The sequence below is a fragment of the Protopterus annectens genome, chromosome 6.part0 (assembly GCF_019279795.1).
Source record: "Protopterus annectens isolate FY-2018-M chromosome 6.part0, PAN1.0, whole genome shotgun sequence".
NCBI classification, from domain to species: Eukaryota; Metazoa; Chordata; order Ceratodontiformes; family Protopteridae; genus Protopterus; species Protopterus annectens.
The window spans coordinates 1,775,622,197-1,775,644,293 of NC_056737.1; the positions used below are offsets into that span (position 1 = coordinate 1,775,622,197).

Genomic DNA, 22,097 nt, shown 5'->3' on the forward strand with positions numbered 1-22,097 from the left:
CCAATCATTGAGTACAGCATATCCTTCAGCAGGTACCTGTCTAGACACATGAAACAGCTTGCGACACCACAGCAGTTCCTCAAAAAAAGAATACAGGGAGTAAACAACAAGTCCTGTGGGGACCTTCTCAAAGTCCTGTTCCTCTACTCGATCTCTTACAGACTGCTGCTTGACAATCTATGCCTAGCCTACAAGGCATTATCCAATCCCACATTGCTGAATTTGTTGCACATCCACAAAGCAAATAGTATTGGAAATACCCATTCTAATAACCTAAACTTCATCTGTGATGTAAAGAAGACATGTTGGAGGGACAGGTAAATGTCTCAAAGATCACCCCTTCTCTGGAACTGGCTTCCCATCCATGTGAAGCAAAGCTCATTCCTTACACTATTCAAATGTAACTTGGACTAATGGATGGGATACTGCAAATTTAACCCCAGTTTGGCACCTATGTCCCTAATGGATGGAGGCAGCTTGTGAACACATGATGTGTACAAACCTATATCATAACCATAAAATTCCTTAGGGTATTGACATATCAGCAATATTTTGGTAAATTAGGGGTGAGCTTGGTTAGGCCTAAAATGGCTATGGGCCAATAGCCTAGTAACCACCTATGAACCCTAGAAAAAACAGGAATAAATAGCATAGCCAGGGTGGGATGGGAGGGGCAACTGCCCCAGGTGCAAACTCCTGTAGGGCACAATTAGCCATGCATCATCCTGAATGCTCTTTAAAGTAAAACCAGCTTTTAAAAGCCTATATTGCATTTGCAGTCAAACTTGAGCACTGTAGTGCTCCATGTATGGTCTAAATTATAGCAAACTGCTTGCTACATTGTAATAAAATTGTTTTATTTATACCATGCTTTATCAGTCATATGCTATTACCACTATCCTCCTCTACACTACTAGTGCCCCTCCTACATAATTTTATAACTTACTTCATTATATCTCTTGAACTCTTTACAAACCTATACAATACTAAAATCTCCCTACCTACATACTTTTATATCATTTATGTATCTCGAACTCCTTGCAAACTTTTCTTTACTGAAAAGTAAGAACACTAAACTTCTTTACGTTTTTCCCTTCTACAGTATCAATTTATTTACTTCTTGCAAGATTTTAGAGCTACAAGAACTGTATAAACGTATAATTGCTGATGTAAACACTTGATTGTATATAGCTGTCTTATAATTATGTTGGTATTTTCTGAGAAATGTAATTGTTGTGAGAACTGTGTGAAATTCCCTTTTTAATATAAATCTACGGTGATGGAGTTTTTTCCCAGGTCATCGGCTGAAAATGTGTGCAGGCCAGCTGGACTTTCCTGGTCAACAAAGACAAATAAATACATAAATAAATAAAACCTGAGTTTTGAAGTGCTTAGGTAGGGTATAAACTGTAGTAACTGTTTGCTGCAGTTTAAAATAATTAGTTTTAACTAAAATATGAACAACATAGCATTCCCTGCAGGAAGGGTTGAAGCTGCTGCAAACATTTGATACATTTGTAGCAAGTAGTTTGCTACAGTTTAAAAGAAGAAATTAAAAAAATAAAATAAAATATGAGTGCCATAGCATGCCATATCGGCAGTTATAAACTGTAGCAACTGTTTGCTACAGTCTAAAAGAATTTTAACTAAAATATGAACAACATAGTGCTCCATGCAGGCAGGTTTAAGCTGCAGCAAACATTTGCTACATGCAGTTTGCTACAGTTTAAATAAAGATTTTTTTTTTTTTTTATTAAAATATGAGCACCTTAGCACTCCACACAGACAGGGTATAAACTGTAGCAACTGTTTGCTATATTTTAAAAGAAGAAATTACTTTTTTTTTTAATAAAATGTGAGGAAGAAGGGTCAGGGCACAGAAAAGTGACCTCAATGGTTGGGGCAGGAGGGAGGAGGGTATGTCATGCATATGACCACGTGGTTGAAGGAATGGTGGTGTTTTTTTTTTTTTTTTTGCTCTTTACTTGAAGAGCTTGGGGGTGGCTGGGCACATAGATCAAGTATTGCAGGAAGCATGCATCCTGCAAGTTTTGCAGAAGTCCTTTTTTTCTCTTCACTTGCAGAGCTCAGGTGGTGAGGGGCGCTAGTTCATGGGACCGACAGAGGGCACTGGTTGAGCCAGCTATGCTTCAGGCAGGAATCACTAATGCTGGCTCAGAATATACAATCCTTTTAAGCTCATTAAATGTTCTGTCTGCTTCAAAAGACTGTGGCACCTTGACGGGGACTTTCCCTTTTGTGAGATCTATCAAAGGGCATACAATAGTTGCAAAATTAGGTACAATTGTTTTACAGTACCTAGCTAGTCAAAGAAGAATCTTCAACAGGCTTATAGTAGAGTATGAATTATGGTGTCAGCTCAAATACTTGGCTTCCACCATGACCAGTTTACTTTTTTCTTGGTATTCATAGTGAGGCCTCTGTCTTTTAGACTCCTGCACAGCCTGCACTTTTGGGAAGTGAAAGTCCAGGTCTTCTGAATGGATAACCATGTGATTCAGGTATGCAGCATACTGTGAGTAAGGCTTCAAAGTTTTATCTGTTGATCTCTGGAAGTTGGCTGACTCTCCATATAGGCCAGCTGGTAACAGTCTGTACTGGAATAGCTCATTAGTGCTGTTTTTTCTTTGGTGGAGAGGGTAAGTGGTATTTGTCAAAACCTCTTTGTCAATTCTAATGTTGTCGAGTATCTGTTTTTTTCTAGGTTCTCCATTAACTCTTTAATATTCTGGGCTTTGATAGCTATCTAACTTTGAAATATTATTGAAATTTCCTAAGATCATTACAGAAGCTAATACTTCTGTCAGGTTTGGGGACGAACACCATGGGATCTCCTTTCGCTGCACAATTCATCCATCACTCCTAGTTTGAGAATCTTCTGAACTTCTTCTCGTTCAGTTTTTGTGACTCTGGTACTCTGTAAGGTCTCCAACTAACCTTCACTCCAGTCACTGTCTCTTTGCTATGTCAGGTTATTTTTCCCAGGCATGTCTGAAAACACCCATTTGTTTCTTAATAAACAATTCTTATTACCTACTTTTGTATTTTTGACAGGAATCCCTATAGCTGTACTTCAAATAGATAATTATATGCTCTGTGCTATATGAATTTCAGTTTGCAAGTTAACCATAGAACATTCTATTTCTTTGCATGGCTTTAGTACATTAATGTGTCATTTTCTGATTGCTCAGCCTTGTAATTCACTGCATATAATCTGCATGCAATAAAGTAAAGTTTTCTCAGTTATTTTCAAGTGTAATGTGGATACTGAAGTAAAAGGTGCCCCTGTTTTCTCCTTTTTTTCTTTCTCCTTGTTCAGTATTAACAAGTGTAGGCACTGTGACATAAAAAAAGAAAAAAAGACTGTTCAAAAGAACAGGATACAAAAAAACATGATGTGGTTTTTTTTCAGTTTTGCACAGAGGGATGAAGGCTTGATCTAGTAGCAAGCTTTAAGAGAAAGCAAATAAATTAAAAAAAACATTGTCGCATGAATAAATGAGTGCTTGTAGAAGCAATTCTGTATCTGGTCCTCATGTCTCCATGGAGACAATCTGGTAAAGAGCAATAAAAACAGAATATTTATTTCTTTCAATGGCTTTGTTTCACTGGCTAGGAGATAATGTTTTCTGAAATTATTCAAGTGTTCTCCCAATCTGATAAGAAAAAACAAACAGCACTTAAAAGAAGCACAAGCTGTACCTTATGTCTAATCATGCATAACTTTCCTTTTAGGTAATCCAAGTCTGTGAGTGTGGCTGTCAGTCTGGGACAATTGTTCCTATCAGGAGGGTAAAATTGCAATATTGGAAGATGTACATAGTTTTGTATGTTAGCGTTAAGTTAAAAGGTTTTAAAGCCGTATTGGGGGTGTGTTTGCTTTTTTGTTTGAGGGATTTCAATAAACAAAACATTTTGTAAGATGTGACATAGGCTCAAATGGATATGACAAGAAACAACTGTATATAAAACCTGCCTGCCAAATATTAGTGCATGCATGTAACATAAAAGCTGGAACTAGACACTTAACAAAAAAGCTGTTACACATAAAATGTGGAAATAATTTCTTATAAACATAATGTTGCTTTCTATATTTCTTTAAATATAAATGGTCTCACAGATATGTACAATAAAGAAGAGTAGTGAACTATATTAAAAATGTAGAGTGTAAATAGTTATGCTACAGGTGACACATTTGGAAAGAAGTGAACATGTGAATTTGATAAAGAAAGGTTTTCAGGACAGTTATTCAGCAGAACACCTGGGACAAAAGAAAAGATGAGTACTTATATTTCCTGCAAGAGGAGCTCCAATAGTGATGGAAGAAGACAAAAAAGAAAATAATGGTATATTTGCAGTACTAAGTGGCTACTGGCAAGGGTGGAGGATTACACTGGTGTGTATTTCTTTTTCACCTAAAACTGCTATAATGGAGCTTAAGAAAATTCTGGGAGAAATAATGTGCTTTTAGCACAAAACATTATTTATAAGTGGGGACTGGAATTTGCTTTGCAATAGTTAAGATGTATCGGGGGGCAGAAGAGGAAATATAACAAAAGAGGTTAGATTTTTGAAGAAATTTATGAAAGTATTTGGCATGTAAGATGTGACTTCAGTAGTAGGAGCTTGGATTGAATTTACATATTATTCTCCAAGATACAAAAGCTGGTCTAGACTACACAGAACATATATTTCATAGAACATGTGCATTTAATAGAAAGTTTTCATACTCATCCAATAATTATTTCAGATCATGTGGCCAATAATAACTAAAATAATAATGTAGGGTCATGAAATAAAAATGAGACACTGGCAGTTCCCCACCTATTTGTTGAAAAGAGAGGAATTTAAGGAATGGGTAGTGGAAATTATTTGGGAGTTATTAGTGAAGATAGAAATTTCTTCAGAAAATATAGTTAGGGAGTTGGAAAAAATTAATGTGGAGTTTAAAAAACAGGATGAACATGTAAAAAAGAGACATGGTTAAGAAGTAACAAAAATTATTTAGAGGCACTGACAAAGGTTAAATTATTGCAGAATGGGGGAATCTCACAGAACAAGAGGAGCAATTGCAGACTGCTAAACAGAAAATAAAGGATTACCTCAGTAATATGCATGACTTTAGAAAGACTGCCATCAAGCAACCATTTTGGATAATAATTCCAGAGCACAAAAACTTTTTGCATGTCAACTCAGTCAACAGAAAGTAAAAAGGGATGTCACCAAGCTTAGAGAGCCTATAACAATGAAAACAACAAGAGAACCTGTAGAGGTACTAGAAATATTTCAAAAATTTTATGAAAGGCTGTATAAAACAGAGAAATATAGAAATCAAGAAAAGGTACCAATGGAAATGTTTATGGAAGAATTAAATATGCCAAGGTTAGTGGTAGATGAGACTCAATTACTAACTGTTAGGTTAGAAGGAGATGAGATAAAAATGGTGATACATAACCAATCAACAGGAAAGTCCCCACTAATACTGTAGATGGTATTACTTTGGAAGTTTGGCAGTTAGGAGGGAAAAACAAAGATCCAGAAGGTTTTGTTTAGCAGTATTTTAAGAGGAGGAGAAGCACCAACATCCTGGAAGAAAGTGTTGGCGACTGTAATACCTAAAGCGGGTAAAGACCCATCAGATTCAGCTTCATACAGGCTCATTTCAATCCTACACCATGATTATAAAGTGTTTATGTCTGTAATGGCTAACAGAATGGCAAAGGTGATGCCAACATTTATAGATATGGATCAATGTGGTTTTGTAGAGGGGAGGCAAACATTCCCTCTGATGATCCAGAGGGAATCAGAATGTAAGAAATTACCACTGTTGTTGGTAGGTCTAAATGCAGAGAAAGCATTTGACAGAGTAAGCTGGAAATTCATGAGTAGAGCAATGGAAGCATTTGTATTCCCTGATAAAATGATAAGGTTGATTAGGAGGATATATTCAGAATCAGAGGCAAAAATTAAAGTGGGTGGAGTCCCCTCTGATCATTTTTGTTTTAGCAGAGGAACCAGGCAAGGGTGTCCTCTTTTGTCTTTGTTATTTGCATTATATTCAGAACCATTGGCAAAGAAAATAAGGGTATCAGGGATTCGATGATATAACTGGTATGGTAGCCAAGAAAAGATGGCTATATTTGCAGATGATATTATTTTATACCTCGTAAAACTAGAAAATGACATTTCAGTGTTGTGAAACATTTTCAGACAGTTTCAGATCTGTTCAGGATATAAAATGAATGAAGCTAAAGCAAAGGCAGTAGCTGTAAATTATGTACCCACACACATATTGGTTCAGCAATATCCACATTTATGGGGACATGATAAAATGAAGTACTTGAGAGTATGGATTAAAGCGGATTCTGGTGTGGGCAGCTGAGGATATGAGGGAAGAAACTAAAAAGATAATACAAAAAGTGAGAAACTGGAACTCTGTTTTATGGATATGAATAGCAAGATACAAGCAGTTAAAATGTTTATCTGGGAGGAGAAGATGGCAAGAGTCAAGTGGGATAAGCTGATTCTTCCAATAGAACAAGGAGGTTTCGGATTACTCAATTTGAAGGGGTATTTCAGAGCTACACAATTAAGGCTGCTATACATAGCACTAGCAGAAACTTATAATTCAAAGTGGAAAGAGATGATGATGAAACAGGGGGAAGCTCAAGAAACAAGGATAGACTGGGATTTTGGGTGCAGATCCTTAAGGTGAATAACAATAACCATACAGAATATTATATTCATAAAGTAGCTGAAAGTATTCTAAGAACTAAGCCAACACGGGACTGGAGAAAGAAGATTCTGCAGCTAGGGATGACTGTGATTAGGGATATAGACAAAAGGTAAGAAGGGACTGGAATTTATTGGAGAAAACTGGCAAAAGAACCAAGGTATTGGGAGCAAATAATGAGAGAGGGAAAGGTAACAGAATGGGATAGAGGCCAAGAATTTATTTGAACTGCAGGCTATAGATTGCATTCCTTATCAAGGATTCATATTAGAGTATAGGCAAAGAGAAAGAAATAGGGGGATCCTAAACAAAAGACCACCACTGGTAGAGTTTTAGTATAATCTAGAACAGAAGCTGATATTAAAAAAGGAATAAATAGTAGAGCATATAAATATTCCATGATAACTATAAAAAAAAACAATCAGAGGAGGTTAGAAAGGATTGGAAACAAGTAGACTCCAAATATTTTTTCTCACGTAGATAACAGAAGTTGGAGGTGTGATGGGAAAGAAAGAGGTAATAGGACACATATTTTTTGGGAGTATAATGAATTGGCAGACTTTAAAAATTCTCTGTAGACTTTTCTATGAGAAATACTGGGTGAGCAAATTGGTATGACTAAGGAAATGATTTATTGAGCAATGATACAGAATTGGGAATTTCTTAGACATAGTAAGGCCTTACTGAGTCTAAGTATGGTGGCTGCCAAACAAAGCAATTACTAGGAATTAGAAATAAAAGTCTAAACCAACTCTACTAGAAGTAGTGACTATAATAACAGAGATAAAACAACTGGAAATGGGATCTTTAGAAAAGGGCAGGAGAAAATTACATTGAAAAAAAAAGGAAAATTGTAGCAATGGTACATGCAGATGACCAATGAGATTTTAAAGAAGCCATGATTTGAATGAGCTGTGTAATGCTTGACTCACAGTGACTGGATATATTTTAAGTGATGCATAATGTTAGCAACTAAAATTATGTCAGTATGGTTTGTTTTCATTTATATAAATGTATGCTTGCCTATGTCATAACTGATAATGTAATAAAGATGTTTCTAGTTTAATAAAAAGGGGGGAATGGGGGCACAAGGCAAATAACTAACGCCAGATGTTAAACATTTAAAAAATGTTTTGTCTGCTATTATATAGGGGTGAAGAAAATGTAGGCAAAGGTTCCTGCACTCAGGAAACATAATTTGTTTTCAGCAGAGAATAAACATTTTCAGATTGATAATACATCTGGGTTCTGGTGAGTTAGGAGTATTCATGGTGTTGTAGTAGTAGTAGTAGTAGTGGTAGTAGTAGTAGTAGTAGTGCTAGTATTACTAGTAGTAGTAGTAGTAGTACTAGTAGTAGTAGTAGTAATAGTGTTAGTATTACTAGTAGTAGTAGTAGTGCTAGTATTACTAGTAGTAGTAGTAGTGCTAGTATTACTACTACTAGTATTAGTAGTAGTACTGTAGTAGTAGTAGTAGTAGTGCTAGTATTTCTAGTAGTAGTAGTAGTGCTAGTATTTCTAGTAGTAGTAGTAGTAGTGCTAGTATTACTACTACTAGTAGTAGTAGTAGTAGTAGGAACACAGCTGGTTTTAATTTGAGAAAGTAGCTGCTCCTGCAATTAACTCAGGAAGAGGAAGGTATAAAGATATGACAATGAATGAAGAGAAAATAAAAGTAATCAATGTTTACGCTTCTGTTACGTCATAAGAATGTATATAACACAAGCTGCTAAGTCATATTTTCCGATTCATCTTGGTGCATGCTAGAAAGGAACTTATTTGCCAAAATGGAAAAAAATGTTCCAGTCAAGACAGATACCAAGCAAAACAGAGAAGTTAAAGTAGAAAATAAATTATGGATGAAAGTGGATTAAGGAATTTATTCAAGTATTGTATAAAAAAGGAAACTTGAGACTTTATTTTGCTCAGAGTAATTGAAGTTCTCTCCCCCTGCAAGGGTCAATACGTAGTACAGTGTTTTATGATATATTAGGTTTGTGACTTTAGAAAATTGTTAAAGGAGAAATTGTAAGAAGATTCATTTTTAAATTGACTATGAATGATCATTAGCAGCAGTGGTAAAGAGCTAAGGGGTATGCAAAATTGCATACAATAGGCTAAATGAAAACAGAGATCACTTTTCTGAGAGTCTACATGCATCTGAGCTCTTACAAAAATACACCTCAAGAAGTTATCACAGCCCTATTTATAAATTTCTTCTTAAGCCTCTCATAGTCTGTGTTCTTGATCCTCTCCCTGTCCATATATGTCTTTAATGCCTCTCCTGTCAGTGGGAATGGCAGTATTTTCTCCCATTCCAATCTGTCTCATTGTTTTGGGGGTGGGGGGGCAGGTAGTTCAGTATTCAAATGCCAACTTTATGTTTCTGTAATATAGCCAAAGAATCTACTTATGCCATACTGACAAGGTCATAAAAAGACCAAAACATGGCATGTCTACAGATAGTGGGGTTTGGCTTTATTGGCCTAAATGTACCCATAAAGACTTAAAAAGTAAAGCCATGTAGCTGAAACACGGGACAACTTTGATCTACCAAACAGCACCTACTAAAAGTAAACAAAAGCAACTCTAATTTAGGTGATAGTGTTCCTAGTACCTTTCTACGTACTGAGTGGAGCAAATTACCCATCTTAGAACCATTGTCAGTTTTTATTGTGTGATTATTTGAATAGTTTTTTAACTTTGCATAGTATGTATTGCTGACATTATTATGCTTTGTCAAGCTTTTATTGGTTAACTTGGTCATGTATTTATGTGTGGGAAGGATATTTAAACAGTGTGATTCTACTTGTGTTTCTGAAGAAGTCTGTGATACATTCTGATGAAAGAGCTTAAACAATAAACTTTTGAGTCTCCTGGCTGCTTCTGTGGTTATCTGTATCAAGCTTGTCACTTATTTGTTGGTTCCATTGTTTGTGAAGATGACCATTGTCAGTTTCCCTACCTTTAAAATGCTAACAAAAGAACATTTACACAAATGTAACACACAGTCGCTCTGCACACTTCAGTTAAGAAAATTACCTAAACTAGTATCATCTGACCCACTGTAGTCCTCCCTCTCAGCTACTTCCTAGCATTTCTCTTTCACCTGGATAAGAAAATGAATGTTTGTCATACTGCATTCCCCTTTTCATCTTCTACCTACAATACCAGCACTGTTTAGATATTATCTCTATTTACAACAGCTTGTGCAGTATCAGAATTAAAACAATCAATTACAACTGAACTATATTTCTTGTAATGTGTTTCATATGAATATGTATATTATATGTATATTAATCGTGATTATGTATGTTTCTGAAATATTATTAATGTGCCTTTTCTGGCTAATACACTGTATGTTGTATATGTGTCAAGGAGCTTGCTAAAATATTTTAAGTTAGAGCAATGGTGTAGAGTGCTAACACCCTAACTACAGTCCAGGTGACATAGATTTGATTAGCGGCTTTGGTGTCTAAGGCAATAGCACCAATGGATGGGTGTGCTTATCCCATGAAGGAAGGTATTCATCTAGGCATTTCCTGTTAAAGGGTGGTCTATAATGGGAGTAGCCCTCAGATGTAAAACAGACGAATGCAGGGAAGGGAAAACCAAGGAGAAGGTCATAAATGAAAACAAAAATCTCCTGCTGGAAGCAGTTAATGGTATGACATCTCAGAATGACCTTAGGTTCTGCTCCAACCCCAGCCTTAGAACAGAGATTGTCCTGGGTCTATAGGATGGGATTTTAAACCCATTGCATTGATTGTAAGCCAGAAAGAATAAAGCAGAGGAGGAACAAAAAAAAAAAAAAAAACAAAGATTTTTCAAATATTCTAATTTGCAGTTGGCTGGGAGCTTCCCCTTGGTGTCCCCGCTTAAAAATGAGCACTAACCTGCATGGTTATCCCAGTCATCAAACCCTACTTAAGTAAATAAATAAATTTAAAAAATTGTAGCCTGAGCACATGAGTTATCCATTTTTTAAGCTGAATTTTCTTACACTGTATATCTTCTAAGATGAAGAAGCACACCAGTTTAATGCATTTATTCAACTAAATAAACTTCATATTTATTTTACTCAGTAATTAAGTAGGTAGAGTGGGACTTCATTAGCTATTTTAAGTTATGACCAGAGAATATAATACAAGCATGCAGTGTTATTACAAAATATGTACAATGGAATAAAGCTTACAAAGTAAGAGAGATATAGAGAGAGGAAATGCTGTGCCACACAGACTGAACTAATTCATTGGAAGGTGCAAAGAACTGGTTACCAACATTTCAGTCAGGGCTGCATAACAGGGATATCCATGTATAAGAAAGACTTAGCATGTGATTGCTTCAGTATCTCTTGAGCCACAGGCAGTTATTTCTCTCCTGCCAAGCAATGTTTTGCTTAAGACTCAGTTATCAGCAATTAAGTATTTGGTCTTTATTCATAAGCAATGATGTTACACTCATGAAAAACAGATATAATGGGAAACGGGCAGAAACATATTCAGGGACTGAGTTTCAAATCCTAAACCTATTGACTGAGAATCCCTTAGTTCCACAGTGTAGATGCAAAGGGAGAAAGGGCAGTGAAATAAGAAAAGAAATAGCCTTATAAAGTGCCAGAATGTGTTTTTAAAGGTGTGTATAAGAAACGGAAAGGCAGAGACAGGGAGATGTTAGAGGTGTACATGCGAGGAAGAGAGAAAGAGAGAGAGATATATGGGACAGTATTTATGTTTCAAAAGTGTTAAAAGAGTAAGATGAGTGTGGAGTCTTCAATAATAGACATCTAACCCTCACAAAAACATTACTGTAGTACTTTGCTGAGGGTCCCAGTACTAACAGTCTGTTGACCAGTGTTTGGAGTCTGTAGGTGTTGGTAGATGAAGCTGTGCTGAACATGTGTAGTTTGAAATCATGTCAGTCAGTCAAATTCTCTTTAACTGAAATAATTATTTGAAAAAAATTGTACCAAAACAACTTTAGTCAAAACTCAGGGTAATTTTATTTTTTCAGGGGGGCATATGCCGCCCCTCAACCCCAAACTTATATATACCTGTTCTAAGGTCAAATGATAGTGGAAAAAAGGGAAATCTCCACTGTTACCAAAAGTTGTTCTGGTACTTTTCCTTCAATTTATCTAGTGTTGAGGAAACAGCTGTTGATAGATCAACTGGCTCCCTTGTAGGTCCCATTCATTTGAGGGGAAATTACTTGCTGTCAAGTATTGCTCCCTTATGCAATCTATAGAGGCCTTTGGCATTCTAAAATCACACAAGGAACCAAAGGGATTAGAACCATTTAACACCAGTGTACATTGTGATGCCCTTTATATGAAATGCTCGTAGAGACAAATTGTTCCTCAGCTCAGTATTCTTTGTTTGCTTTGTCATTTTATTGTGTACTATGCAGTGTGTACCTAGCATACCCCTCAATTTTCCAGATTTTCTCAGAATGTACAGATTTTTACCACATGTTTTTGATCTGTTGCTCATAACATTTGTGGTTTTCTGGATTTTTGTGGCAAATCAGTGAGGGGTAACCATTAAGTAAAGACAGGCAATTGAGTTTCAGATTTCATATCCTTCAGAAAATGTATGGTAAACCAAGACCTTTTATTTAGCAACTGTCTAAGTATATAAGACCAATGTTCAACATTTGTCCCTATCTTTGGGACTTTGTATCCCCATTATGTTTGGCTTTGTCCAGATTGTTTCTGCTAAGAGGTTGAGACCTATGGTGGCTAGTTTTGAATCTCTGATTCAAGAAACAGTCAAAAGATGAGGATATTTGAGTACGATTGCATGTATAGAAACTTTACCATGACACTAACTTTTGCATAGTGTTGATCAGGGAGATAATAAACCCATTGATTTGTACAGTTTTTATTCTACCATTAACTGGAAATAGAAATACTTAAAATAAATAAACAAAATAGCAACCTATCAAGTACTAATTAGCAGACTTCTAATTCTAGTATCATCCATGGTACAGTCTATTCATGTCTGATCTTAAGTGCAATGTTTGTTAACATCTGAAGTATGTATTACATGCAAATGGCTTGTAGAATGAAACCAGTTAAGATAATGGTCATGAAGTATGGTTGTAATGGCTTCTATTTTCTCTTCCATAAGGATTCCACTTTGGGGAGGTGTCTTGATCACCATTATAGACACGCTGCTATTCCTGTTTCTTGACAATTATGGTACGTAATCATTTTATGCTCTATTTTTACTTTCAGCTTATGAGTGAGCCTGAAATAGCACTTTTAGCCTTACCTACATCATACTGATGCAGTAGCATGACCCAACACTGTATTTACTGCAATCCTCTACAAATATCCACCTGCAATTGACATGAGCAGGTGAAATAGTGTCCATTGTCATTGCATGCAAATATAATTCAGGCTTTTATGTTTCAGATTAAAATATTATATCTGGAAGTATTGTGATGAGTATCATGCAAAATTAACTATTTATATTTAAGAGAAAAATTCACACAATGTTATATAAAGTATGGTAGCAGATAACCAAAGCAAAATGTTACAGGAAAGTATATTTATTATGTATTCTTCTTAAATGTATCATCATGGCAGATACCAAGGTCAATTACCTGCTTGCTGCTAATAGTATATAAGGAAATACAATAATTATTCTTTGTTGCTGTACTGTTATTTAGTTCCATGCAGTTCATTTTGTGTTTCCTTGTTGTGAAATGCTTCTGACATGCATATTTTAGTAGTTAATAACATTGCCAGAATGAGACTTTAAGAGACACTATCAGCCATCTTTTTCAGATTATATGTTTTCAGTCCTACTTTAACAGTGTGAAATGTGACTACCCACTGACAACTGATCAGGCACTAGTTAGTCAGTGTATGGTTGGTTGTCATTACAAAATAAAAGATGCTTTAATTAACTGTAAAAGGTAACTAATTAAAAAAAAATTCTTATGCAGAAATAAAACAGTGGACTTTACTAGAAATAAAATAAGAAAAAGTACACCCATTCTTAATCAAAGGACAGTGCTGTCATATAAATATTATTAGGTTAATGATTTGCTTTTAATGACCAGGTTAAACCTACTAGACTTGTGACTTATTTTAAGGATGAAAAAAGGTAGTATTTATACAGACTGGGGATAATTTGACCAGGACACAGCAGAAATTCTGCTGTCATAACCAAAGAGGGTACTACTTTGTACATTTTCTCAGTCTGAAGAGGAAGGCTATGTCTTGAGAAAGATGAGTGCTGAAGTGGTATAGGTTGTTCCTGTTCTTGAGGAAAATAATGGATTGTCTGGCGGTTACTGCAGAAGATTAAAGATATGATCTGATGAAGTGCTGTTTCCCATATTGCAGAGTTTGATTCGATCCATCCCACTTTGCCAACTATGTAGCTCTGAGTCAGTCACTTAGACTGCACTCCTGGGTCACCCCAAAAAGGGTATGGAAAGCCATAGCCTATTCTTGCCAATGAGGGTTAGAAAGGCAAAGAACAAAACCAATGCCAGATGTTAACCATTTAATAAATGATTCTGTATGGGTTATCATACAGGGCAGAAGAAAATGTAGACAAAGGTACCTGCACTCAGGAAAAATAATGCATTTTCAGCAGAGAAGGAAATGGACCGAATTATTTTTATTTATAATGCATCTGGGTTTTGGTGAGTTAGGAGCCATCAGGTGTAGTACTAGAAGAAACAGCTAAGAGCATAGCTATTTTTAATCGAGAAAGCTGATGCACCTGTAATTAACTCAGGAAGAGGAAGGTATAAAGATAAGAAAATGAATAAACAGAAAATAAGAGCAATTGATGCGTATGTTCCAGGTACACTTCCAGAAAGTTCCTTACTCAAGCTGCCAAGTCATATTTACAGATTCAGTGTGGGGTACACTAAATAAGGAACTTCAATTGCCAAACTGGAAAACATGTTAGATGCAAAAGGATAGCAAGCAAAACAAAAATGGGAAAGTAGAAGATACATTGTGGATGAAAGTGGATCAAATAATTTATGGAAGGAAAAAGTACTGCATAAGAATTAAAAATGGTGAGCTTATTTTGTGCTGGATAATTGATATCTCTTTCCTGCAAGAGTCAATATGCAGTATGGCATTTTCTGATCTATTAGGTTTATGACTGTGGGAAAATGGTTTAAGCTGATAAGGAAATTCATTTTAAAACTGACTGTGAAAGATCATTAGAAGCAGTATTAAAAACACTAAGGAGGACACACAAAAAATCATAAACTGGGCTAAATGAATACAGAGCATAGCCCTCAGAAGATTACTGTTCTGTGGCTATACTACAAGTGCTAGCATTCTATTTGCTCATGACACATTTGTTTGCTGCCACCTGCTCAAAAAGGCAAATATTCTAAGTCTCAGTAACTCAGTCTCCTGTAACTGTTTAGCCTTGTCAAAGCCCTGTCCTTCAAAACTGTAGAGACCTACCAAAACCTTAACTCTAAGCCTAAAACACACTTCTCACTCCCATAAGCCTGAGTCTCTTTCTTCTCTGCAAACTTAAACCCCCTCTCCTGATACTCAGTCCTATGTCTCTGTTCTCTCATCCTAATAATCCTAAGACATTTTTCCTAAACTTAAAATCCCATTCTTTTCCCTTGACCCTAAAACCTCATTCCCATTCCCTAAACCTAAAATTCCTCATCTTGCTAACTAAACCTTAAACCCTCTTCCTGACTGTTGCCTTCATCTGCACTCCTATCCCCTCTCACTCCATCACTACTGCTGCCACACTTTCCTCTCTCAAACTCTAATAGTGTGTTTAGGTAAGCTGCATCAGTTTACTGTCTCTCTGTAATCTGAGTTACTGTTTTTATATGGGGAGAGCTGAATTAAGCTATTACTCAATGTGCAGCCATCTTGGAAGTCTTTTATGGCACTTTACTGTTAAGTAGTCCCTGGTGTATATTGGTACCCCCCAACACAAGATCTCTGTACCACCATCATGTAAAGGAAGTAAAACATGGTCTTTTGGCCATATTCAATACCATGATGCAGTGAGACTGGTCATACTGATCTACACAGTCAAGAGATTTTTTTGAATTGCTTGGTCTGCAGATTCCTTCCTGGTGGCAGATGCGGGGGTGAGAGAGAGAACATGGCTAATTATCATATGCCTGTCACCCAGAGTTTCTCTTTAGTATTTAGTACGGATATAGAGCTAGCCCTGCATAGTGCTGCATGTCTTTGTGTAGAGCACCGCACAGCACCATGTTAGGACCCATGCTGAATGCTGAAAGGTGACCATGACATGTACATGGAGGTATACTCATCATAGTACCTTCATGAATGCTCACCATTATTTTGATATTTGTTATAATAAGTACCTGAGGACTAAATAAACAAGATGAATATGAAGCTGTGGTCACAGATGTAAATGATGATAGATAAGTAGTGGTTGAAATTTGAGAGTAAATTAGTCAGTGCAAAAACAGATATTGGTTAATTGAAATTATGCAATGACCCCTCCCATTAATATTCCAAAACGTGCATGCTGTTTGGCCAACATGCCCATTGTAAATCCCACAATATACGAACATAAAAAGGTCCAGTAGCCCGGCCTTTTTTCCATTGGTATAAAGTGTCTAAAGCCTTTTTTTTTTTAATAAATAAAAAAAAAATAAAAAAAAAAAATGGAGCAATGGAGACTTTCTTTTCTCCATTGCTTCCATTTCAAAGCATAGATGTACTGGGTATGTGTTTGTGTCATTAATGATTGCAGGAATGCTTGGGACAGAGAAAGAGGAAGGAAAGAGTTAACTGTAAATAAAACAAAATGTTGTGCTTAACAGTAACAGTTTTGTAGTGCATGATATAATCTGCATGTTATAATGTAAAGTTTTCTTAGTTATTTTCAAGTGTAATGGGGATACTAAAGTAAACAGGTGCCCCTGTTTTTCCTTCTTTTCTCATTCTCCTTGTTCAGTTTTAAGAAATGTATACACTGCAATGCAAAAAAAAAAAAAATAGAAGAAAAAAAGTCTGGTCAAAAGGGTATGGCACAAGAAAAATGTGATTTGTCTCATTTTTTGCATAGGGGAATGACTGGATTAAGGCCCTTGGCTTGCTCTAGTAACAAGTTTTAAGAGAAAGCAAAGATATAAAAAAGAATATTGAATATAATAAAGTTTCCTCTAGCATATAAATTAATAGCTGTTTGTAGAAGCAACTCTTTATCTGGTTCTCATGTCTACATGGAGACAATCCGATAAAGATCAATAAAAACAGAATACTTCTTTCCTTCAGTGGCTAGGAGATAATATTTTTGAAAGCATTCAAGTGTTTTCCCATTCTGGGAGAGCAATAAAGATAAGACAAAACCAGACAGCACTTAGTAGACGCACAGGCCATACCATGTAACATTCCTTTAAGGTTAACCCAGTTCTGTGAGTATGGCTGTCAGCTTGGGACAATTGTTCCTATTAGGAGGGTAAACCCTCAGTATTTGAAGATGTGCATAGTTTTGTGTGTTAATATTAAGTTAATAGATTTTAGGGGTGTATTGGGGATGTATTTGTTTTTTTCTTTGAGGGCTTCCAGTAAAACAGAAAGCTTTGTAACATGTGACATAGGCTCAAATGGATATGACAAAAAAAACAACTGTATAAAAGATCAACCTGCCAAACATTAGTGTGTGCATGTAACATAAAAGCTGAAACTAGATAACAAAAAAAGCTGTTAAAAATAAAAGGTGGGAATAATAACTTTTTAACATAATGACACTTTCTATATTGTCTTTAAATGTTAATGGTCTCACAGATACATACAAAAAGAAAGAGTAGTGAACCATACTTAAAAGAGTACAAACAGCTATACTACAGGAGACACATTTGGAAAGAACTGAACATGTGAATTTGATAAAGAAAGGTTTTCAGGGTGGTTATTCTACAGATTACCTGGTAAAAAGAAAAGAGGAGTACTTATATTAATTGTAAGAGGAGCTCCAATAGAGATAGGAGATAGAAGAGGATAAAAATGATAATAATTGTAGATTGTAATACTAAGGGACTACTGGCAAGGGAGGAGGATTACACTGGCATGTATTCATATTCTGCCTAAATCTGCTCTAATGGAGTTTTAGAAAATTCTGGGAGAAATAATCAGTTTTCAGCAGGGAATATTAGTCATAGGTGGGAACTGGAATTTGATTTGCAGCAGTGAAGATGTGTCTGAGGGGCCCACAAGGAAAAATATAACAAAGGATGGTTGATTCTTGATGAAATTTATGAAAATATTTGGCATGGAAGACATTGGTTCAGTTGTAGGAGTTTGGAGTGAATTAAAATATTATTCCTCAAGATATAAAAACTAGACTAGGCTAAACAGAATTTATATTTCACATGAACATGTGCATTTAATTAAAGGTTCTGTTATGCATCCAATAACTATTTCAGATCATGTGCTAATAATAACTAAAATAAAAATGCAGGGTAATGAACTAAAACTGGGACACTGGTGCTTTCCCACCTAACTGTTGAAAAGAGAGAAATTTAAGGAATGAACAGTGGAAATAATTCAGGAGATGTTCTTCATTCCACATTGCTGCAGTCCTAACAATTGGGTAGTCCGCTGTCCAGTCGGCCCGAATACCAAAGTATATGGCTGACGTCGGTCAGGGCGCATTAGACTGACGTCAGTACGTCAGGGTACTAATGCGCATAACCGACGTCATATCCTCAGTCTTTTTTGCCGCATGGTCCGATGCAGAAGCAATTTTGCGAGTGCAGGTTGGCGTTCTGAAAGTTTCTGAAGTCAGAGTTTCAGACCGAATCAAAGTTGGCTAAGTACCCGTTAGAATATTTTGGTTTTTCTTGCCTCAGTATTTAACCGGATGTCAGAAAAAGTGAATAACTGTATTTCTTGTGGGAAACAGATACCTCATAGGGATTACCATACTTTGTGTATACCTTGTTTAGGGCCTGAGCACGACGTTGTTGGATGCCGCTCTTGTGCTAGATTTAACAAACGCACTATTAAGAGAAGGTTAGACTGTGCCAGGTTAGTTTTTGGGAAGCGTTGTAATTATAAAATGCCGCCGGATGCTCCGACGCACGCTTCGCCAAAAGCGCAAGGACAAAGCAGCAAAGCCTAGAGTTAAAGAACCGACAGTCCGAGACGGCGGTTCTCTAGAAGGCTCAGTGGAGCCGGAGGTTCTGCCAGGAGTTTCTTTGGAGTCTCAGGGAGAGACTTTACTGTTACAAGATGTGTCCTCTCAGGAAGTAGGCCAGGCTGAGGGGCTTCTCAGGTGGCTGTTCTTCCCTCTCTTCCTAAGGTGGTTAGGGCCTCCCTTCTGTTTCCAAGGCTTCTTTGAGAGGCAGGCCAAGTTTAGCTTCAGTGGGGGTTTCTCCTAGTGCTTCAGGGTCTTTGCCTAAGAAACATATGCTTAAAATGGCAGAGGATTTAATTACTATGATTAGGGGTTCTATGCCCCCTCCTGATAAGAGGCCTAGGGTGGAACCTGAGTTTGAGAGTTTTGAGCAATGTTCGAGGCGTCTGAGTCTTCGGTTGAAGACTTGCAGGAGTATCCTCCTTATTCTGATTCTGATGTGGATGATTCTACTCCTTCAGCTTCTCCTCCTGAGGATTTTTCATTTTCAGAGACTCTGCATTCCATGAGGGAGCATTTTAAATGGGAAGGTCAAGATTTCTCTGATTCCAGGAAGAGGCTTAGGGAATTCTTGTTTTACCCCAGCATAGGCCTTTAGCTATACCTCCTGTTCTGAATGTGGTGGAAGATGTTTTGCAGAGGCTTCCCTGAATCCTGATTCTTTGCCTCCTGCCCCAGTTAAACCGGATAGGTACTATAGGGTGCCTGAAGCTCATAAGTATCTTTTAAGAGTCCTAGGGCAGACCCGGAAACTGTCTCTCAGGGGCCTAAAGGTGTGAAGGCCTCTGTTGTTAAAAATCCTGTTCCTCCTGATAAAGAGGCAAGGGCTTTGGATAGATGGGGAAAGAAAGTGTATACTTCTTCCACTTTAGCCATGAGGGCGTTGAATTGTCAGTTTCACATGTTAAAATATCAGAATTACCTCCTTTCACAGTTGAAATCTAAGGTGGATGCTCTGGCAGCAGGTATTGAGTGTAAAGAGTTGCAGGATTTAGTTCATGTGTCTGAACAGGTGGGTAAACATTCCCTGCAATGTGGTTTTGATGCTGTGCAGGCCTCCTCGAGGGTGGCTGCCACTGGTTCTGTTCTTCGTAGGCACACCTGGTTGAGGGATCAGAATTTAGCTGAGCATGTTAAAACAAGGATTTTGGATGCTCCTTTACAGTCTGATGTGTTGTTTGGTGCGCCTGTGGAAGCAGTTTTGAAGAAAATGGAGGACAAGGCTAAGTCTATGCAAACTGTTAAGGATTTTTTGCAGGTTCAGCCTCCGAAGTTTAGTAGAAATTGGCCTACTAAGGGATGGACATATCCTGCTTATGATTCCCAGTCTAGGGGTAGGTCTAGATGTGGTAGGGGCAGAGCACAAGGTTCTTTTAGGCCTAGAACAGGGAGTTCACCTGCTCAGTCTTCTGGTGAAGGCAGGGGTCAGTCCTTTCGTAAACAGACCCAATGACCTACCTTTTCAGCTGCCAGTACATTCTCGCCTGGCAGCACCTTTGGGAGGAAGGCTGGCTCTTTTCAAAGAAAATTGGGATTTAATTACCCAAGACAGATGGGTTTTGGATATCATTCACCACGGTTACAGGTTTTATTTCCATACCTTGCCTCCTTTCAAAGGCATGCCAGACATTCCTCCTCTACAAAGAAAAGAGGCTCACAAGCAAATTTCTCTGTTGCTTCAAATAGGGGCCATTCAGCCAGTTCCTGTGCCAGAAAGGGGCCTAGGATTTTATTCTCGCCTGTTCCTAGTACCGAAGAAGGGGAACACGTGGAGACCAATTTTGGATTTATCTATCCTCAACACTTATCTGGACATTCCCAAGTTCAAAATGTTGACGTTACAACAGCTTTTACCTCTGCTGGGCAGAGATCACTGGATGGTAACTTTAGATCTCAAGGAAGCTTACCTTCATGTGCCTATAAGACTAAGTTGCAGGAAGTATCTGCATTTTCGAGCTGGAAATTCTCATTATCAATTCTCTGCATTGCCCTTTGGCTTATCTACTGCGCCCAGAGTATTCACAAAGGTTCTGGCTCCAGTGATAGCTTACTTCAGGCTAAAAGGAATTCAAATCTATCCTTACTTGGACGACTGCCTGATTCTGGCTCAAGAAAAGGAAGACCTTCTACAGCATTTGGAATATGTCATAGCAGTGCTAAGATGCCTAGGGTATTCTGTGAACGAAATAAAGTCCAGTCTAGTACCCTCTCAAGACATGTGCTTTCTGGGTGTGAGACTGAATACAGCAGCCCAGATGGCCTTTTAACCTCGGACAAACAAAAGAATCTTTCCAGTTACTTCCATCAACTATCTCTTCAGTCCGGGCTGACTGCAAGGACAGTCCTTCAAGCCTTAGGGTTCATGGCATCTTGTATTCTGGTGCTTCCCAATGCCAAACTGCATATGAGGAAGCTGCAATGGTATCTCAAAATGTATGGACACAGCACTGCCAGGATTTGGACACTGTCATTCAAATAATACCTTGCATTCAAAAGGAATTTTTGTGGTGGGCTCAGGAATGTCACCTAAACAAGGGACTCTCTGTGACCCGGCCAGAGGCGAGTCAGATTCTAACAACAGATGCCTCAGACATTGCTTGGGGAGCTCATCTAAATGGAAAGTGGATACAAGACAAGTGGCCTGCCAGACTACAGCATCTACATATCAACATGAAAGAGATGTTAGCAGTCCAGTTTGCATTAATGGCTTTCAAGGAGTTACTTCTTCCAGGGCAGGTGTTGATTCTAACAGACAACACAACTGTCATGTGGTACATCAACAAACAAGGGGGAACACATTCTTACCCATTGTGCAGGCAAGCAATGATTCTATGGGAGACTGCGCTCAGCTTGCAACTAACTCTTCAGGCAAGGTTTCTGCCGGAGCACAGAACTCCTTAGCAGATGTGTTAAGCAGACAAATCATGGATCCCCACGAGTGGAAACTGGATCTTCATGTATTTCAAAAATTGACAGTGTCATGGGGAACTCCAGACATAGATCTGTTCGCTTCTCCACTAAACCACCAGCTGCCAAAGTTTTGCACAAAGAGGTTTCATCACACAGCTTGGAAAGTGGATGCTCTTTCTTTCAGTTGGAAAAATCTTCATGTGTATGCTTTTCCACCTCTGCCTCTTCTCTCAAAGGTGCTTCTAAAGGTCAGACAAGACAAGCCAAGGATGATTTTAATAGCTCCAGATTGGCCTCGGCAGCAC

General features: G+C 37.5%; 1 protein-coding gene across 1 annotated transcript in view; it reads left to right on the forward strand.

Moving 5' to 3' along the window:
* LOC122804931 (natural resistance-associated macrophage protein 1-like) overlaps positions 1 to 22,097 on the forward strand; it is a 757,143-nt gene that overhangs the window by 413,961 nt on the left and 321,085 nt on the right. Inside the window, exon 6 of the mRNA XM_044075149.1 lies at positions 12,886 to 12,956. Coding sequence (XP_043931084.1) covers positions 12,886 to 12,956 — 71 coding nt within the window. The remainder of the gene's footprint in view (positions 1 to 12,885; positions 12,957 to 22,097) is intronic.